Genomic DNA, 19,400 nt, shown 5'->3' with positions numbered 1-19,400 from the left:
GAAAGATATGACAATATCGAATCTGTTAACTTAAATTTTCCCAGCCTTACTCCAAAAAAATCTTTAAAGCATTTCTGATTCTACGAATTTGAAAGATATTACTTTTTATAGTTTGCTCATGTATGTATATATATATATATATATATATATATATATATATATATATATATATATATATATATATATATATGTTATCCCTAGGGACAGGGGAGAAAGAATACTTCCCACGTATTCCCTGCTTGTCGTAGAAGGCGACTAAAGGGGAAGGGAGCGGGTGGCTGAAAATCTTTCCCTCTTTTTCTATTTTTTCTTTTTTTTTTTTTTTAAAGGAGGAACAGAGAAAGGGATATTCCCTTAAAGGCCAAGTCCTCTGTTCTTAACGCTACCTCGCTAACGCGGGAAATGGCGAATAGTATGAAAGAAAAAAAGAAATATATATATATATATATATATATATATATATATATATATATATATATATATATATATATATATATATATATATATATATATATATATATATTCATTTATTTATTTCAACATTGTGGGCAAATGTGTAGGAACCTCTGAACGAAGCTGTATGCCATTTGTGTTGTAAATTTCGCCTCAAATCACCCTGAGCTTAGAGGTTATCTGGCTTGATCTACCATTGTTTTGTATCGTTTTTCTTTTCGTTTCGTGTCCGTTACGTAACACTTACCACCGCTCGCATCCTTTGGTTTCTGAGTCGTGAGGGTCATATGGGTTGACCTTCTCATGTCTTTGGTCAGCGTTGCCAGGGTCATTGCGTCATGGTTAATACGACACCTCTACCCACGATAGTGTGTGTGTGTGTGTGTGTGTGTGTGTGTGTGTGTGATTTTCTTTCTGCTATTTTGTATTTAACATTGTCTATTACAGTGCCTTGCTTAGCACGCTACTGAACCATGGGTTCAGTAGGCCACAGAACCATGGGTTCAGTAGGCCACAGAACCATGGGTTCAGTAGGCCACAGAACCATGGGTTCAGTAGGCCACAGAACCATGGGTTCAGTAGGCCACAGAACCATGGGTTCAGTAGGCCACAGAACCATAGGTTCAGTAGGCCACAGAACCATGGGTTCAGTAGGCCACAGAACCATGGGTTCAGTAGGCCACAGAACCATGGGTTCAGTAGGCCACAGAACCATGGGTTCAGTAGGCCACAGAACCATGGGTTCAGTAGGCCACAGAACCATGGGTTCAGTAGGCCACAGAACCATGGGTTCAGTAGGCCACAGAACCATGGGTTCAGTAGGCCACAGAACCATGTGTTCAGTAGGCCACAGAACCATGGGTTCAGTAGGCCACAGAACCATTGGTTCAGTAGACTCCTAACACAATGGGTTACTTTTATGTCCTTCCTTGACCCACTTTCATCCTTATGATGCACCCTTGTTTGGCTGTGCCCTCCACCCTCTTGTTCATCCTTTAACATACTTTTCCCTCCCTTTAAAGCCTCCCTCCCTTCGTCAACCTTACCCACCTTTCTCATCACACACAATCCCTCCCTTACAGACTTTCACCCTCGAACCCTCCCTCCTCTTTTCCTAGTTCTAAATGCTCCCTCTCTGACGCAGTCATTTCTCTTTGCTCTCACATCCTCCTTTTACACTCCCTGCCTCTATTATCCCACTCCCTTGTCTCCCCTCACTCCCTGGGACAAACTCTGGAACGGACCATGAACCTCGTATGAAAATGGACATGGTACTTCCTGGAATGAACCACTTGGCACCACGACATATCTTCAATATATGTTCTCGTATGATTAGATGGTCTTCTACGTACATGTGTATAATTTTAAAAAGTGACACTCCTTCGGTAGGTTTATCTCCGAAAAGAAAATAGTTTTTACCTTACGAAATGAGTTTTGCTCGAAAGAAACTGATTATTTTCATTAACTGCATTAAAACATACAGCTAGATAGAGCTGAGAATATGTTTTCCCAATTTTTATCGTGTTATCGTTTACAATTTCCCTGTTTAGAGTCGTTTTTTTTTGAGTTAAAGCTTGTTAAGTAGCGTTGAAATAACATGATTAGTGTGGTGATTCTTGCATCTTAAATGTAATTTATAATTATTCAATGTCAAAACATGAGTCGACGTAAGAGTTACAGGTCCATTCCAGACGTCCCTATGTCCAATCTGATGTTTACAATTTTTGCCGTTGTTTACATATGCCTTCCCTCCCTTTACACCCTCCTTCCTCTCCCTCGCTCTTTCTCCCAGTCTCTAGCCTTCCTAATGCTCCCTCCCAGTCACTAACCAGGACGCCTATCCATCCGTCCCTCGCTCCTATCCTCTCTCTCGCCCTCCTGACCACCATTCACCAAGTTTCGTTCCATCTGTTCCTTCTGTTCCAGATGAAATTCCTGGTGGCGAAGGGGTCCCGGGCTATGGAGATCATTGGCCTCACATTATCACTGGTGTCGCTGCTGCTCTCACTCTTCATCTTCAGCTACTTCAAGTACGTCTGTTATCTCGATGTTATCTTGTGTGATCATACTACGTCAGTTATCTTGTGTTATCATACTACGTCAGGTACTTTGTGTTATCATATTACGTCAGTTAACCTGTCTTAAACTGTTAGTTATCTTGTGTTATCATACGACGTCAGTTATCTTGTGTTATCATACTACGTCAGGTACTTTGTGTTATCATATTACGTCAGTTATCCTGTCTTAAACTGTTAGTTATCTTGTGTTATCATACTACGTCAGTTGTGTTATCATACTACATTAGTTATCTTGTGTTATCATACTACGTCAGTTGTGTTATCATACTACGTCAGTTATCTTGTGTTATCATACTACGTTAATAATCTTGTGTTATCAAACTACGTCAGTTATCTTGAGTAACCTCGGGTATCTTTTGCTATCTTAGTGTGTGTTATCTTACTACATCAACTGTCTTGTTTACTGCGTCTGTTATCTTATCATGTGTCTTGGGTTATCTCGCTTTCCTCTTTTCGCCTTCAGTTAATTCAAATACGTTACTTATGTTATCTTGGGGTCACTTGTCATCATCTATTTCGTCTAAAATTAGTTCAGGTCTCTCAGTTATCTCTCTCTCTCTCTCTCTCTCTCTCTCTCTCTCTCTCTCTCTCTCTCTCTCTCTCTCTCTCTCTCTCTCTCTCTCTCTCCCTGTTATCAAAAGTCATCTTGCTCCTTTTAACCTTCAGCTACTATTTATTTACGCCAGTTATCATGTGTATCTCTTTCTTTATCTCTAAGAGACTTCAAGAACATGTTATCTTTTGCTATCTTTCTCTCTCTGATCTCTTTCTCTATCTCTAAGAGACTTCAAGAACATGTTATCTTTTGCTATCTTTGTCTCTCTGTGTAGATACCTTCAAAATCCACCTAGCAATCTTTTATCTTTACATGTTCATAATTCATTGATGTCAAACACCACAGTTGTTTTGTTATCTTGGTACGTGTGTTATCTTGAGTCATCACGTTACGTCAGTTATCCTTGTATTCCTGCATCACACCCTCATTATTCCGTGATATCAGGTCACTCAGTTATCGTTTATCTAGTTCATTATTCACCGATATCAGGTCACTCAGTTATCCTTTATCTAGTTCATTATTCACCGATATCAGGTCACTCAGTTATCGTTTATCTAGTTCATTACTCAGTGATATCAGGTCACTCGGTTATCGTTTATCTAGTTCTTTTCATTTACAGTCAAGGCTGTCAGTTATCATGTGTTATCTCCTTTATTCCAGTTCATATTCAGCATCTGAAAGCATTTCCGTCCTATTATGTTATCTTGCTCTCCATGTTATCTTGCTCTCCATGTTGTCTTGCTCTCCATGTTATCTTAATACGAGTCCTTATGTCATTCTATGCATTAATCTTATCTCGTTACATTTCTTATCTCTGTTCTTCAATCTTAGCTTCTTCTTCTGCCTCCCTTATCGCCTTATCATGAATTACTCCCATTAATCGGGTTTCGTCTTATCTTATTGTGCTATCCTGTACTTAACACTGTCAGATACCTTATCAGCTTAATCTTCGAAGGTTACCTCGTCCTCGCCTTGAGATGGTTAAAATGCCCTGGTCATATTAACCATTTATTTTTATCATATTAATTACCCATTTGGACCTAAATGTCTACAGTAAAATTCAACCCCAAAAGAAATACAGTCTCTGACCTTTGACCCGGGAGAAAGGTATGTGACCCCGCCATTTTACCACCAAAATGGTCATTGTTTTGAGTTCTTCTAAATGCTTTTTGACGTAACCTTTGACCTGTGAGTGGTAGCGGGTGTCAAACAAAGTGTCACAACCCGGGTGGTAAAAGGCGTCTGCGTGGCAGACGAAAAGAAACGGGTGCGCTCGCTTCAACACAATATGTGCGCTTCAACACGATATGTGCGCTTCAGCACCATACGTGCGCTTCAACACCATATGTGCGCTTCAACACCATACGTGCGCTTCAACACCATAATGTGCGCTTCAACACCATATATGCGCTTCAACACCATAATGTGCGCTTCAACACCATATGTGCGCTTCAACACCATATATGCGCTTCAACACCATAATGTGCGCTTCAACACCATATATGCGCTTCAACACCATATGTGCATTTCAGCACCATATGTGCGTTTCAACACCATAATGTGCGATCAATTATTGTTCGTGATTAAGCAGAGATCCCACATTGTTTGATGCTCAGAGAACGCATCGTATTGTGAGGGGGCAGTGAGGGGAGTTACATAAAGTAGCAGAGCACTGCGGTTTCCTTTATATACCAGGAGCGGGAGTCTATTTCCGAAGGAAGCTACTGGGTAAACCCGCTTCTCGTACGTACAAAACCTCTCATACGAAGCAATGCAGCAACGGGAGACGAGCTAGCGGTGATCTGGAGTTGTTGCGAGTTCGTATTTCGACAGCTTCGTGAAGATGGATGCCGAAGCGTTCATACTTTAATTTTGATTAGCATCTTGAGTTATGGCCCACCTTCGTGCCATGTCCGTCGCAATGAAGAGCATTTTCTCTCTCTCTCTCTCTCTCTCTCTCTCTCTCTCTCTCTCTCTCTCTCTCTCTCTCTCTCTCTCTCTCTCTCTCTCTCTCTTTCTCTCTCTCTCTCTTACGACACCATGAGGTCGTCCGTCCCCCTAGCCTTCATCAGGGAGTTCCCCTTTTATATCAACAATTAGTCCTAGGATGAGCCTTCAGTCTCTGAGAGCCCCATGTCCCTTCGGCCGAAGCTGCCCTACCTACCCTTCCAGTGTATTCGATGTAGAAAGTCTATACCATCGTTTTTTTCATGGGACGCTTTGACCTAGAGCGATCACTCCTGCAATATGTCACAGATCTTTAAAGATCCCTTCCCTCCCACCTCCCAGTACATGGTCTTTGCCTTAGGCAGGCCAAGGGTTAGTGTAAATATGTATATATATAGAGAGAAAGACCGAGTGTGGTGGTAACATTTGATTTTAACTCAGAAGAAGCTGGTAGTTTGCATGGCAAAGTGTGTGATGTCGAGGTAAGGTCATCATATACCTTATGGTACTACAAACCCCTGATATATTCTCTTCCATGTCCTGTTTCATTCTCCATCCATCCCAGAGTCGAGACAGTCTGTATTGTGTAATGATATTCAGAATAATACGAGAAGTCGTGAATTTTCCATTAACTTTCATTTTCCATTTTTCCAGGTTCGTAGATTTTAGGGGCCCCTTAGCCCAGCCGTGCTTCAGGTACACTCTACATCACTACAGTGTTTGTCGCTGGCTGTCCCTGCCGTTGTGTTGTGACCAGCCTGGCTCCATCCCTCACTTGGTAGCTCTGGCTAGGCCGACTCGACCCCACCTCTCTGCCAGCCTGATGCAACCTCTGTCTTGCTAGTTCGAAGCAGATATTTCTTGCCCAGTTTGGAGTCGCCCTCCATGGCTAGTCTGGCGACACACTCCCTTCCCCCTAGCTGCGTGATTTTCTCTCTTTAACAGCCTGGTGTCACCCTCCCTCGCCGAGTTCAGCATCGCCTCTCATCCCTCCTCCATCTCTGTCTAGCACCGCCTCTCTCTCCGGGATCTAATATCATCCAATTACGAACTAACAACCCGAGAAAAAGATTAAATGCTTGGAGAGCCTAGGTCTCTGTTACACTTAGATGGAGAGGAAATGACTTGGAACCATAGATATGATCTGGGTTGAGGGGAGAAATGGTGGCATCAGATATATGTTCGGCAGGTGTAGTGGAGACAAAGATTGGCTAAGGGCGTGTGGGTGTTGGGCATAGGGGTGTTCGGCAGGTGTGATGGAGGGTTGGCGTGTGGAAGGAGGGAGTGTGGTAGAGAGCCAGAGGTAGAGAGAGAGAGGGAGGGAGAGAAGGCTGTGCCAGATGGTAGTGGCGAGACATCCTTGGTGTCAGTGTAGTGGCTTGCGCTTCGCTTTCTATGTCATCTGATGCATGTTACTTTATATTCATTTATGTTATGCCAACAGAGTTCTGATATCAGTCAGTATCTAACATTCAATTCTCGTGTCCAAGACTAGACTTCAGTTCAACATATATTTCTTTGGAACTGTGTAGATATGATCCATATGCTGTCAAGACGTGCGTATAGAGTAGACTTTGATATTCCCTCTATACACGCGTCGCACTGGTTAATTTTAGGGATATTATTGAAGTGAATCCATATGAAGCCAGACAGCATTCAACCCCTTTTGACAATATGCTCGTATATCTTAACGTATGGTATCCAGTAATTTATCTACACGTTCGTTTGTGCATAAAACCATAACAAAAGTGTCCTCATACGATTTCTACAGGATTCTGGGACTTTGTCAGTGTCTACTTCCAGTAATATTACTCTGTTATCTTTTACTCTGTTATCTGTTATCTTGCAACTGTAGCTCGTCTGACAGACCTTCTGGGAACTTTTCAAATCCATTTATTCATATCGCCTTCTTGGGACCAAAAATGGATAAGGATTGAATACTAATCGAAGTTATTTCGATATCCTTTATAAGGACTAGTCAGGGCGCATGCGTACATGCGAGTTCATTTCTTGATAGTTATGGCCGTGAGTGGAGACAGTGATACAGATTACATTAACACCTTGTTCCATTTGTATGTAATTACATTTTTGTATTGTTTGGGAAGGGAGTTCCACACTCTTGGGGTACTATCTCTTGAACATTCTCGTGTTGTTTCTTCTCTTAAAAATGTATATAGGTACCATGTCTTTACTCCTATGTAAGTATATACTCATCCTAGCCTATACAAACTAACCCATTTTGTCGACCAGCCCCAAGAGGAGGATGAACAGCGGGTTGAACTGTGGACCGGCTACTGCGACCAGGATTCGAATCTAGGCGGATTTGATCACAGGCAGCCAATGCATGTCAACGGCTAGTAACGCTAACCACTACACCACGGAGGCCTGTGTGTGTGTGTGTGTGTGTGTGTGTGTGTGTGTGTGTGTGTGTGTGTGTGTGGTTTGAAGGTCCTCAAGGACGTGGGTGACGGAAAGATACGTTGGGCTGCGAAGTACATGGAAGGAATGGAATTAGAAAGCCATTCTTGAAGACAGACGATGTCCTATTCATCACCGATTCGAGAGAGAGAGAGAGAGAGAGAGAGAGAGAGAGAGAGAGAGAGAGAGAGAGAGAGAGAGAGAGAGAGAGCGCAAGACGCTGTCAGTAACACTGGATGCATGTAACCACGACAGCGAGACTGAATGATAGCAAGATAATTGCCCTTTTAAGAGGGTTAGCCTTTATAGGTCTCATCAGATACTGAACGAGCAGTTAGGGTCTGCAAATACTGGGGGACGATATCTATAATAGGAAGAGAGTAATGGCTGCTTAGGCATCGGGAAATTATACTTTAAGCAGTCCGGGGTTTTTATGTGAAGCAGTGACCCGTGACGGACGTAATGATTCGTGGCAGCTGTGGTGGTGTCTTGTGTGACCAGTCAGTCGCTGTGGTCTCGTCAGAGAGAGAGAGAGAGAGAGAGAGAGAGAGAGAGAGAGAGAGAGAGAGAGAGAGAGAGAGAGGGTTGAGTGAAGCGAGAGTGCGAGATCAGATAACTATACTTCTAAAACAGAAACAGAGAAGAAATGACCTGATAAAAAAGATCAGAAAAGGTTCCAGTGGAAAGAATAGATATTGGAATGATGAACACAGCAGAGATGTGAAGTGTAGAAGCAACAAGGTACTAAAATCGGGTGCAGTTATATACTTAAAGGTTTTATCTTGATGTATAAGATCAATAATGAAGATAATGGATGTTTGTGCTAAGCTCACATAGAGAAAACTTGATCATGGGGTTCAGTGTTGGATAACAGGGGATGCGATACAATAGGTCGAACCAGGAACGCGTTCAGTGTTGGATAAAAGGGGATGCGATACAATAGGTCGAACCAGGAACGGGTTCAGTGTTGGATAACAGGGGATGCGATACAATAGGTCGAACCAGGAACGCATCATTTGTTTTAAAACTGCGTCTGAGCATCGAGTGGCAACTCAATAAGCGAAGATATTAATCATCAATATTGCAGTACTGGTTATTGACCACCATGACTGTTGACTGACTGACTGACTCGTCCATGAGCACATCTGTGTAATGACTCGAGATCAATATTTCCTTAACAGTTTAGATGATTTGAGTCATGACTCCAAGTCCCTCATTAATCATCACAGATTAATGAACAATAATAACCAGGGTTAGATGACCTAATGTGATTAAGAAAAGGACAAGACGTCTTGGCTCTCCCAAAGAGACGTGGAAAGTTCGACTTAGATTGGAAGTATTGAGAAAGTTTACTTATTCTCTCTCTCTCTCTCTCTCTCTCTCTCTCTCTCTCTCTCTCTCTCTCTCTCTCTCTCTCTCTCTCTCTCTCTCTCTCTCTCAAATTGAAAGTATTCAGGTAAACCTAATTCCTCTCTCTCTCTCTCTCTCTCTCTCTCTCTCTCTCTCTCTCTCTCTCTCTCTCTCTCTCTCTCTCTCTCTCTCTCTCTCTCTCTCTCTCTCTCTCTCTCTCTCTCTCTCTCTCTCTCTCTCTCTCTCTCTCTCTCTCTCAAATTGAAAGTATTCAGGTAAACCTAATTCCTCTCTCTCTGTCTCTGTCTCTGTCTGTCTGTCTGTCTGTCTGTCTGTCTCTCTCTCTCTCTCTCTCTCTCTCTCTCTCTCTCTCTCTCTCTCTCTCTCTCTCCCCTCGCCAGCTGGTGTTGACAGAGGGAGGGGCGGAGGTTGAGGGGGAGAGACGACAGAGAACCTCTTCTCATTCTTTCCTTATCTTGTCCGTTGTAGATCTGATGATGGAAGGGTAAAGTGAAAAAATACTCAGTGCTCGAAGCCTGATCACCCGGGAGATCGTAAGACGCGAACGGAAGAGAGCGAACTGGAGCGATGTGGTAAACAGGAGACGAAATGCTGTCTGATGTCGATAGGCTGAACCAGGGCGTGCTAAGCGGCCAAGGGGAAATCATAGACTGGTCTGTGGGGGGCCTGGTGATGGCTGAGGGTCTGTGGTATCGTTGCATTACGCATGAGAGGAGATGTCTCCTCTTACTTTCCTTGGTAATTTTGGAAATTCTGCATGTCGTGTAAGGTGACTAGAAGGGAATGGAGCGGGGGGCTGGAAATCCTCCCCTCTCGTTTTTGATTTTCCAGAAGAATGAACAGTGAAGGGGGCCAAGTGAGGATATTCCCTCAAAGGTTCAGTCCTCTGTTCTTAACGCTACCTCGCTAACACAGGATATGGCGAAAGTATGATATATATATATATATATATATATATATATATATATATATATATATATATATATATATATATATATATATCTTTGTCTAAATTGCACCACTGTAAGTGACAATCTCTTGTTCGCGTTTACGCCCGCCTGTCAGTTTTACGAAATGACGTTACAGTCTCTGTACCATAGATCGTCCATTACAGATAGATGCCATGTTGCCAATGGATGTATCCAACGATCGTTTACAGCCAGTTCAAATCGCCCATCTCCGTAAATATCATCCATCTTGGTTAGTTTTCAAGATAGGAGTATGAACATGATATTTATAGCAAGCAACTAATGGAAGCAAAGTGAAATTCTCGTTCACGTAAGTCGATGGCTTGTCAAACTAAGGAACGGATTCATGAATTTCGTTAAGCTACGACCAGGAAATAACGTTGTATGCAGCCATTACGTTAAAGCTGTTACGTTGTATTGGGCCATTACGTAAAGACTGTAGGTAACGAAGTCCGTACGCAACACAGACTTATGCTCAGCTTAACAAAGCCTTGTAGGAGAACTGATGGACGATTCATGCAAAAATCACCTTCGCTATGTTACATTCCTGACATATATTTTACCGTGGCTATGTTTGAATGCAGCTTAAAAGTGGGTTAACACAGAATAATCCAATATGCTGCGTGCATGTGATGGTAAAATGTACGAACGGTATTCATGTGTTGTTCAACTGGTAAATTTTGTCCGCAAAAACTGTGAAGATATCCATGTTAGGGGGGGAAAACACCGGTTATCAAACTGGTCCTCGACTGCGTAACGTGTATATGACGCACGCAATGGCATTTTACCCAACCGAGTGTCACCTCTCCACAGATTCGTCAATAATTGCAAGGGATTTGGCGCTGGATCACCAGAGACACGCCAGCTCGGTGTTTATTGATGACACCCAACATCCACAAACGCATCCATCAGTAAAGGATTCCAAATCGATATTTTTGGGTTGTGATTGGTTCTTCGATTCTCCTTGAGCTATGGTTGATCTGTCTTGTAAGACCTGATGATTCTACTTCTTTCCCTTGGTTGGCTCCTTCGTTAGACGATCTAGTATTATGCCCAAGAAGCACTTAGCTTCCTGGACATCATCGTGTCTGTGTGAAAGAGCAGAGGCGAAATGTCTACTATCAGTCTGTAGTTGGCTTTTAACTTGCATTACACCTGTGGCGTTACAAGGTCATCTTTTTGCTCCCAGATGCGACAGATGATTCGCAGGTGTCCACCCAGTACTCTCCATTAGCCATGGACAATGTGAAGACATTGTCATGCAGTGAATGATGAAGTACGATGAATGACACATCTTACAACCACCATCACTCCCCCAACCCCTGAATCAAAAAAGGAGTGTAGCTAAGTGGTACTTTTTTCTCCCCTGATGGAAGGTACATATATTGTTAGATTACCAAGATGGTTAGCATGTCAACTTTACGATGATCCTGTGTCATATGAGGTAATTATTCAGTTATCATTCTGAACATTGCAACTAGTGTATAGAAAAGCCAACGTTCGTTAGTGGATAAATGCTTTATGACAATTCGTCTGCGAAAGAATTATTTCCAGATATCTCTTACAATCGCTGAAGGCAATGTCAATGCATGAAATCGTATTCCGTAAGTGTTACTTAAAACGTGAGTTTTAAGTAAAGATACGAAGTCGTCGTCATCACAGTTGCCACTTGTATTTAAGGATATCTATGACTCCAGAGCTGTTATTTCTTATCTCGCCTGTTGGTTATTAAGTGCATGCTGACTGTCTAAGTGTAGTAGTCATACTTAGAAACTATTTAGTATTAATGTTGTCCCGACGTTCTATTGTGCCATTTCTTAAGCCAAAGACATTAGTGCTCCCTTTTACTATATTTCTTAACCCTCATGCCTTTCATTTCTTTATATAAAGTGCTTTAACTGTAAATGGGTTAGTGCTTTATCTACGTGCGTTTTTCTATATCCTAAATGCAACTTGGTTCTTATCCCTTCGATTCCCATTAGCTATGTTGAATGAGTGTGTAGCCAGACCGTATCTTAGGTGTGCCCTAACGTATGCTCTATGCTTATGTAGACCGTATATGTATTTAGTATTTGGTTGGTATGGATGGCCAGGACATACCACTCTGTAGGTAGTGTGTACCTGATTTGGGCTGTAGCCTATGTTAACTGTGTTTATTTTGTGACCTGAAGGTCATTCAATTATCTTTTTTCAGCATTCATAGTTTGCTGTTAGGTGTTTCTTTTATTTTTTTTTTTTTTTTTTCCTCCCCCCGAAAACACCAGTCTTGTGGTATTGTAGTTTTATGGCAGACTTCCTCCTGTGAGGTATTTTTCGATTGTCTTTTCATTTTGATTCGATCAGATGACACCCATTCCCTCAAATCCTCCTCCAAATAAATCCCTGCTTTGTTACCTGCCGTGTTATGTGACCGGGGCTGTAGTGAGATTCTTATGTTGGGGCTAAGCAGAGATTATGACCCGGATTTAGTTAGTCCCTAACGATGGCTGATAACGGATCCTAACCCGGCTTTAGTGAGCCCCCAACGATGGCTGATAACGGATCCTAGCCCGGCTTTAGTAAGCTCCTATCGTTCTCTGAGAACGTATCCCAACCCGGCTTTAGTGAGCCCCAAACGTTTGCTGATAACAGATCCAAACGGGCCTTAGTTAGTCCCCAACGTATGCTAGTCCCCAGTGTTTGATAACAGATCCTAATCCGGCAATATTTAGTCCCAAATGTTTGCTGATAACATAACCCCGGCTTTCATTACTCTGTAACCTTGAAGTCTGCTCTGTACTTGAACCGGTTTTAGTAGAATTAACTGTCCAGTGTTGTACCTAACTGGGTTTTATATTTGTCCAAATGTTTATAGATAGAATGTATATAGATATAGGCTCCTTCCCAGTGTTTACTGTCTTAGACACCAGACTTATCATTGTCTCTGATGGCAGCTAGAATTAAGGCAAAGTTCCAATGAATATGTACACTTTCCCCTTAATAGATATTGTATAGATATTATCAGTTAACCATATGATACAACACCTACGACATAGAAGGATGTATATAGAGAAAATATACTTGATGGGCTTACGAATATGAAAGTAAGGAAGAAGTGTCTTTGTGATAATGGAGTGAGAAGGATTTTAAATTGTTTCATCTGAACACTACTGTTCAGCTCCAGGTCGTGGTGAAAAGTAAATGAATTACTCTCACTGTATATCATTGTATGGCTTTTTAGAATATGAGTTTAGATGTTAATTTGATCCGTGTATAGAATCTAATTTCCTAGTTACAAAAAGATTGTAAATACCAAATGATTCTATCATCATTTTGCAAATTATAAGACGTGAAAATTTTTCTATGCTTGTATAAGCAGGTGATAAGTATTTAAGATTTAAGTTTTGGATTTTATGAAGGATAAAAATGTCTCTAGTTGATATAGATTGATTTTATGGAGTCTTTGGTTAGATGTGTATAGCTGAGGGTTCCAAGACGGGGCCCTGAAGGTGTAGGAGCGAGTGTGTAGGGGAGACAGTGTGAATCGTGTGGGCGAAGGAGGATTGAGGGATCGAAGTACGAAGAGTGGTATGATGATGAGCCTATGGGTGTTGGTGGTTGAGGGCCCAGGCTGTAGGGTGAAGATGCGAGGGGAAAGCAGTGAGCACACGGTAGGAATATGTGAATAACAAGAGCAGTTGAGAGTGTACGACACAGGGAGGATAAAGACGCCACCACAGCTCGCTGTGATTTAATGACTTCGTGGAAAGCCACTGGTTATTAACAATAAGTTTGTCTTTCTCTCAACTTGCTGGTGGTCATCTAAGGTCATGACCCGATCAGTAATGACCTGGTGGTCATCTAAGGTCATGACCCCGTCATTAAAGACCTGGTGGTCATCTAAGGTCATGACCCTGTCAGTAGAAACTTGCTGAGGAGAAAGATTCTGCTAATGTACGTCAGAAGAATATCTACTGGCTCTAGCTATATATATATACCCGTCTACCGTTATATAGAGAGTAATATACGGCACAATATAGATATTAACTACTCAATTGCACAAAGACAATTGTATCCCTCGTTAGTGCACCTTCGGAACACTCCTCCACCTCTCCCTAGCACACCTTTTGGGCTAGTCTATCGACTCGTGGACACTCGTCTATCCGGCGTTCGTCCAACATCCTGTCGAGGGATAGATTCTAAAGACTATTGTAGTTTCTATATACACCTTCACTCGAGCCATAGTATATAGCCTGTGGATGGCCTCCAAAGACAATTATAGTTTCTATATACACCTTCACTCGAGCCATAGTATATAGCCTGCGGATGGCCTCCAAAGACGATTATAGTTTCTATATACACCTTCACTCGAACCATAGTATATAGCCTGTGGATGGCCTCCAAAGACAATTATAGTTTCTATATACACCTTCACTCGAGCCATAGTATATAGCATGTGGATGGGGCCCCCCTCTAAGAGCGCATGACTGAGTCTATCGCTTCCTTGAGAGGCGCATCAGTGGCTATATGGCTCGAGTACGTGCGTAGGATGTCCATAGATGTGGCAAAGGATCTCTAGCCTAATGGCCAAGCTATCCTTCCGCCTCCTGTAGGAAGCTCCGCAACAACAGGACCCGCATCCACAAGAACCTGTTCGCCGCCATGATCCTGCAGGTGCTGGTCCGTCTGATCCTGTACGCAGACCAGGCCATCGTCAGGGGGGACTCCACGGGGCTCGGCTCCGGCCTCTCCGCCGATCGCCAGGGCATCGACAGCACGGTGAGTCTACCCACGCACTCTTATGTTTAGTCACCCACACACTCTTGTGTTTAGTCAAGCACGCACTCTTATGTTTAGTCACCCACACACTCTTGTGTTTAGTCACCCACGCACTCTTGTGTTCAGTCACGCACGCACTCTTATGTTTAGTCATCCACACACTCTTGTGTTTAGTCACCCACGCACTCTTATGTTTAGTCACCCACGCACTCTTGTGTTTAGTCACCCACGCACTCTTATGTTTAGTCACCCACGCACTCTTATGTTTAGTCACCCACGCACTCTTGTGTTTAGTCACCCACACACTCTTGTGTTTAGTCACCCACACACTCTTGTGTTTAGTCACCCACGCACTCTTGTGTTTAGTCACCCACGCACTCTTATGTTTAGTCACCCACGCACTCTTAACCTCATGTTTAGTCACGCTCACTTCACCCCATGTTTAGTCACGCACTCTTCATGTTTAGTCACGCCCTCTTCACCTCATGTTTAGTCACGCACTCTTAACCTCATGTTTAGTCACAAACTTTCATCATGCTTAAATACACACTTGCCTCACGCTTGGTCACACGCACTCTTAGATGATTCAGCAACGCACTCGTGTCATATCTAGCCACGCGCCAGCACCACACTGCGTTAACGCACCCACATGAAACTTTCACGCACCCACACAGCCCTCAACCACGCACCAGACATCACAGTCACACTCTCACATGATGCTCACTTACACACACACACTCACACACAGATATTTCTCATACTCTAAAAATTCTACTTTGTTAAACAGATTTTCTTATTATGAATAATGCCACATCGTAAAGTTTATTGCGGTGTTGACGGAGAAAAATTACGAGTCAAATTACACATGAAACAATTCTTCGAAACATTGTCAAGAAGACATCACTTTTTTCACATAAACTCGTAAAGTCATCCTCAACAGACATTAGAATATGGTCAAAGCATAGTTACAAAACACGGCTAATGGTCGTTTTATGGTAATCAAAAGAATCGTCCAATAGCCATGTACGTCACAATAGCGAGAGGGTCGAGTTCCCTGGGTCAACACAATGTTCAAAATGGAAGTTGTGATGGGGAAGTAGAGAACTGTCTCTTAGATGACGAGACAGATACACACCTGTCAGTCTGCTGGTTCACGAGACAGAGATCTGTCATGCGGGAAGTTCACGAGACAGACTTTTATCGGATCTGGTCGCCACGAGACAGGTCTGTCAATCAGGAGATTCACAAGAGTTTGGTGAAAAGTTGTCGAGGTCGCATCACACAGTGGATGAAAGGGTACTTGCTCATCGAGTAACCTCTCGTCCCATAATAATCTATCAAATTTACCCTGCTACTGGATGTAGCGCAGCTTTAATGCTGCAGGAGGACCCCCCCCCGTAAATTTCTTCCTTGGGTCATAAAATTAGAATCTGAATACAGGGAGGCGAGGGAGGCTGGTGGCTGGGTGTGTGTGTGTGGCAGGGGTGCGGGTGTGGTGGAGGTGGGGTGATGAGCGAGTTGGTGGCAGCGTATCTGTACCTTTAATACAGTAGATACATCTTATCCGACTGCTGTGGGACTGGGAGATATCCGGATACCCGAAAAAGAAATAAAGAAGTCCAATACCTCGGTGATATACGTTGACCATATCATCAACCGATGTGTTTTTTAAAGTTTATAGTGACCCCGAACTACACCCCTTTTTGTCTCTTCCATTATCCATCCTTCGTTCTCCCATTCCATCACTCACCTTCTTCCTCTCTCTCTCTCTCTCTCACCTACCACTCCATCCCACGATTATCTTCTCTCCCATCAGCCGATCCTGTGCGAATCGTTCTACATCCTGCTGGAGTACGGACGTTCAGCCATGTTCATGTGGATGTTCATCGAGGGGATGTACCTGAACAACCTCATTAGTGTCGCCTTCTTCCAGGGGCCGCCCAACTACAGCGCCTACTACGCCATCGGCTGGGGTACGACCCTCCTGCTGGGGGCTCTAGTGATCCTCCACGACTGTGGGGTTCCACTTGTGCTTGAGATAACTCTAATCTTAAAAACCATCTTGGGCGACAGGATTATTTTTGTCTCTTATCAGTAAAGGGAAACTCGAACACTAGAGTCAATATGGCCAACATCACAAGGGAGGTGTGTTTTATGAGCGTGAGGGATAACTGCTACATGTAGCTGTAGATTAAGCTAATTCTAGTTCTTTCTCACTCGCTGAAGTGGTATATCTAGCTAACAAGAGATGACAGTACCTCCAACTTGCCTCCTCCTGCGCCTTCTGCAGGTATCCCGGTGTTCATGACAGCGTCGTGGGCGGTGGTCATGGCCGTGTGGATGAACGTGGATTGCTGGCTGGGTTACTCCTTCACCCCCTACTACTGGATCCTGGAGGGCCCGCGCTTCACCGTCATAGGCGTGAGTACGAGGCAAGGAAGCCTTACGTCTGGGTCGGTACCTGCCAGGTCGTGTGTGTTGGTAACTGCCAGGTCGTATGTGTTGGTAACTGGCTGGTTTAGTGTCTGTGTTGGTAACTGGCTGGTTTAGTGTCTGTTAGTGCTTACGGGCGTTTCTGTTAATGCTTGTCTGTGAGTCTGTGCATCTGTCTAGCCATGCGTGGTATGAGGATAGCACCTGTCTATGTATAGAGTGACATCTGCTCAGGTGTGCTTATTATGGTATATGAACTACCTCGCTTGATCAAGAGAAGCTGCTTCGGAGCTTCAAAGCTTCGTCGAGTGAATCAGAGTTTGTATTCGACCACGTCCACCTGTTTGTGTTTGACGACATGACTTGTGTAGGGATTTGGTGAGGTGGATCTGCCTTTGTCTGGGTGAGGAACGCTGCATCTGCTGGTAGAGTGGGTCAGTCACCTGCTGGTAGAGTGGGTCAGTCACCTGCTGGTAGAGAGGGTCAGTCACCTGCTGGTAGAGAGGGTCAGTCACCTGCTGGTAGACAGGGTCAGTCACCTGCTGGCAGAGAGGGTCAGTCACCTGCTGGTAGAGAGGGTCAGTCACCTGCTGGTAGACAGGGTCAGTCACCTGCTGGTAGTTATTTCTAGAGCTAACGAACGTACGAGGAGTGTGTGTGTGTGTGTGTGTGTGTGTGTGTGTGTGTGTGTGTGTGTGTGTGCCTTTCTCTCTCTAGCATACTTATATACATAGATACATGCATATATGTACATATCTAATCATACATAGATGTGTATATAAACAGATGTGTGTGTAACTTCCCATCTGAGAAGTTCAGTAAGTGGGTTTACAAGCACTCTTTCTATATTTTGCCCACGTATAGACACTAAACCAATAAACATGTACCAAAACGTTATTAGTTAATAAAGAATAAAATGTAGATCCATCTTCATAAGTAAAGATAACTGAGTAGGGGAAGGGAGGCAACATATTACATGTATGGATCGTGGACAACACGAGCGGTTCTGCTCGGTAAGCCCAATATGTCAGCGTATAAGTCTCCGTCGTTCATCAAGTCTGGCGATGTAGGGATAATCCCACACCCACACAGAGGGAGGTTACGAGGTCTTCCTCAAACGCTTAACTTTGCCTTATAACCTTGTGATGCAAAGCCTTGCAGATATTTAGAAATTATCGTACATTCAAAGAACAAAGCGTATTTCATATACCGTTGTTGTTCTTGTTACTCAAACGGTAATAAAGGGTCCTTTGATGTATATTCATATATATAAGATTCTGTGATGCTCTTTATCTTGATAGTAGTATAAGATACAAGTATAAGATTAAGCACATAGTTGGGTATATGTAACCCATAGTTTCAATTTTCGAAATTGTTTACAAACAGAACGTTTCTTTTTCTAATATCTGTTGAAATCTGTTGTTGGACAGACGAGTGCCAACAGATGTATGATCCTGTTCAGTTAAAAAGTCGTCTGTCATCGGTTTTCGAATCTCTGTTGAAATCTGTGGTAAACATGACCGTCCACCCTGCTTTCCTCCTGAGCTGTGGAGTTCTCCTTCGTCCTTCCCTCCTCCCTGTAATCTTTCCACTATCAACCCTCAGCTACGTAAACACGTAAGATCGGATAGATAATCCCCTTCAGGCTCTTATCTCATAATCTTCAATCTTATCTTTATCCAAGGCTGTCACCAGTGGGGGCGTGCGTGTTGTGGGGCCCCTCCCCTCCCACCTCGAGCCCTGAACTGAAAAGATACACAAGAAATATGAGTGAGTTTACGTAGGGTTAAGTGATACGATGGCTTATAATGCCATCTTGCTAGCACCATACAGGGCCAACATACGGGCCACCATCTTGCTAGCACCATACAAGGCCACTATACGGGCCACCATCTTGCTAGCACCATACAGGGCCACTATACGGGCCACCATCTTGCTAGCACCAGACAGGGCCACCATCTTGCAGGGCCACCATCTTGCTAGCACCAGACAGGGCCACCATCTTGCAGGGCCACCATCTTGCTAGCACCATACAGAGCCATTATCTTGCTAGCACCATACAGGCCAATATCCTGTGACCTCTCCCACGCAAGACCTCTGGTAAACAACCCTATGACCCTCCAGCTGTGTCAGTCTAGGGGCAATAAACGCGAGGTGGTTGCCTGTCATTCACCAGACGCTTTAATGGCAGCTTGCACTGCACAGTGGGGCTTAGGAGGAGGCGTTTTCTATGACCCTTCCATTCGTAGAGACTTTATACTTCTCCATTCGTCAATGTAGTCAATTATTTTTGCTCCTTAACCCTTCTTTCCATGTCCCCGTGTATATGGTAATTAGCCCGGAGTGATTTACATCAAAAATGATGTGATTAAGCAGACTCTTCTGGTAATGGGATGATAAATGCCTCATTAATTATTC

At 43.4% G+C, this 19,400-nt stretch overlaps 1 protein-coding gene across 3 annotated transcripts in view; it reads left to right on the top strand.

The window, feature by feature from the left end:
* The window catches only part of LOC139748047 (PDF receptor-like), a 168,421-nt gene that overhangs the window by 139,678 nt on the left and 9,343 nt on the right, over positions 1–19,400 (top strand). For 2 of the 3 annotated variants that reach the window (XM_071660620.1, XM_071660618.1), the window contains 5 exons: positions 2,380–2,483; positions 5,689–5,730; positions 14,384–14,549; positions 16,366–16,522; positions 16,840–16,970. In XM_071660620.1, the coding sequence (XP_071516721.1) occupies positions 2,380–2,483; positions 5,689–5,730; positions 14,384–14,549; positions 16,366–16,522; positions 16,840–16,970 (600 nt within the window). The remainder of the gene's footprint in view (positions 1–2,379; positions 2,484–5,688; positions 5,731–14,383; positions 14,550–16,365; positions 16,523–16,839; positions 16,971–19,400) is intronic. The other variant, XM_071660621.1, reaches the window with a different exon arrangement.

The sequence above is a fragment of the Panulirus ornatus genome, chromosome 72, assembly GCF_036320965.1.
Source record: "Panulirus ornatus isolate Po-2019 chromosome 72, ASM3632096v1, whole genome shotgun sequence".
Taxonomy (NCBI): Eukaryota; Metazoa; Arthropoda; class Malacostraca; order Decapoda; family Palinuridae; genus Panulirus; species Panulirus ornatus.
The sequence above is the reverse complement of the archived record's forward strand: the minus strand, read 5'-3'. Positions and strand labels throughout refer to the sequence as shown.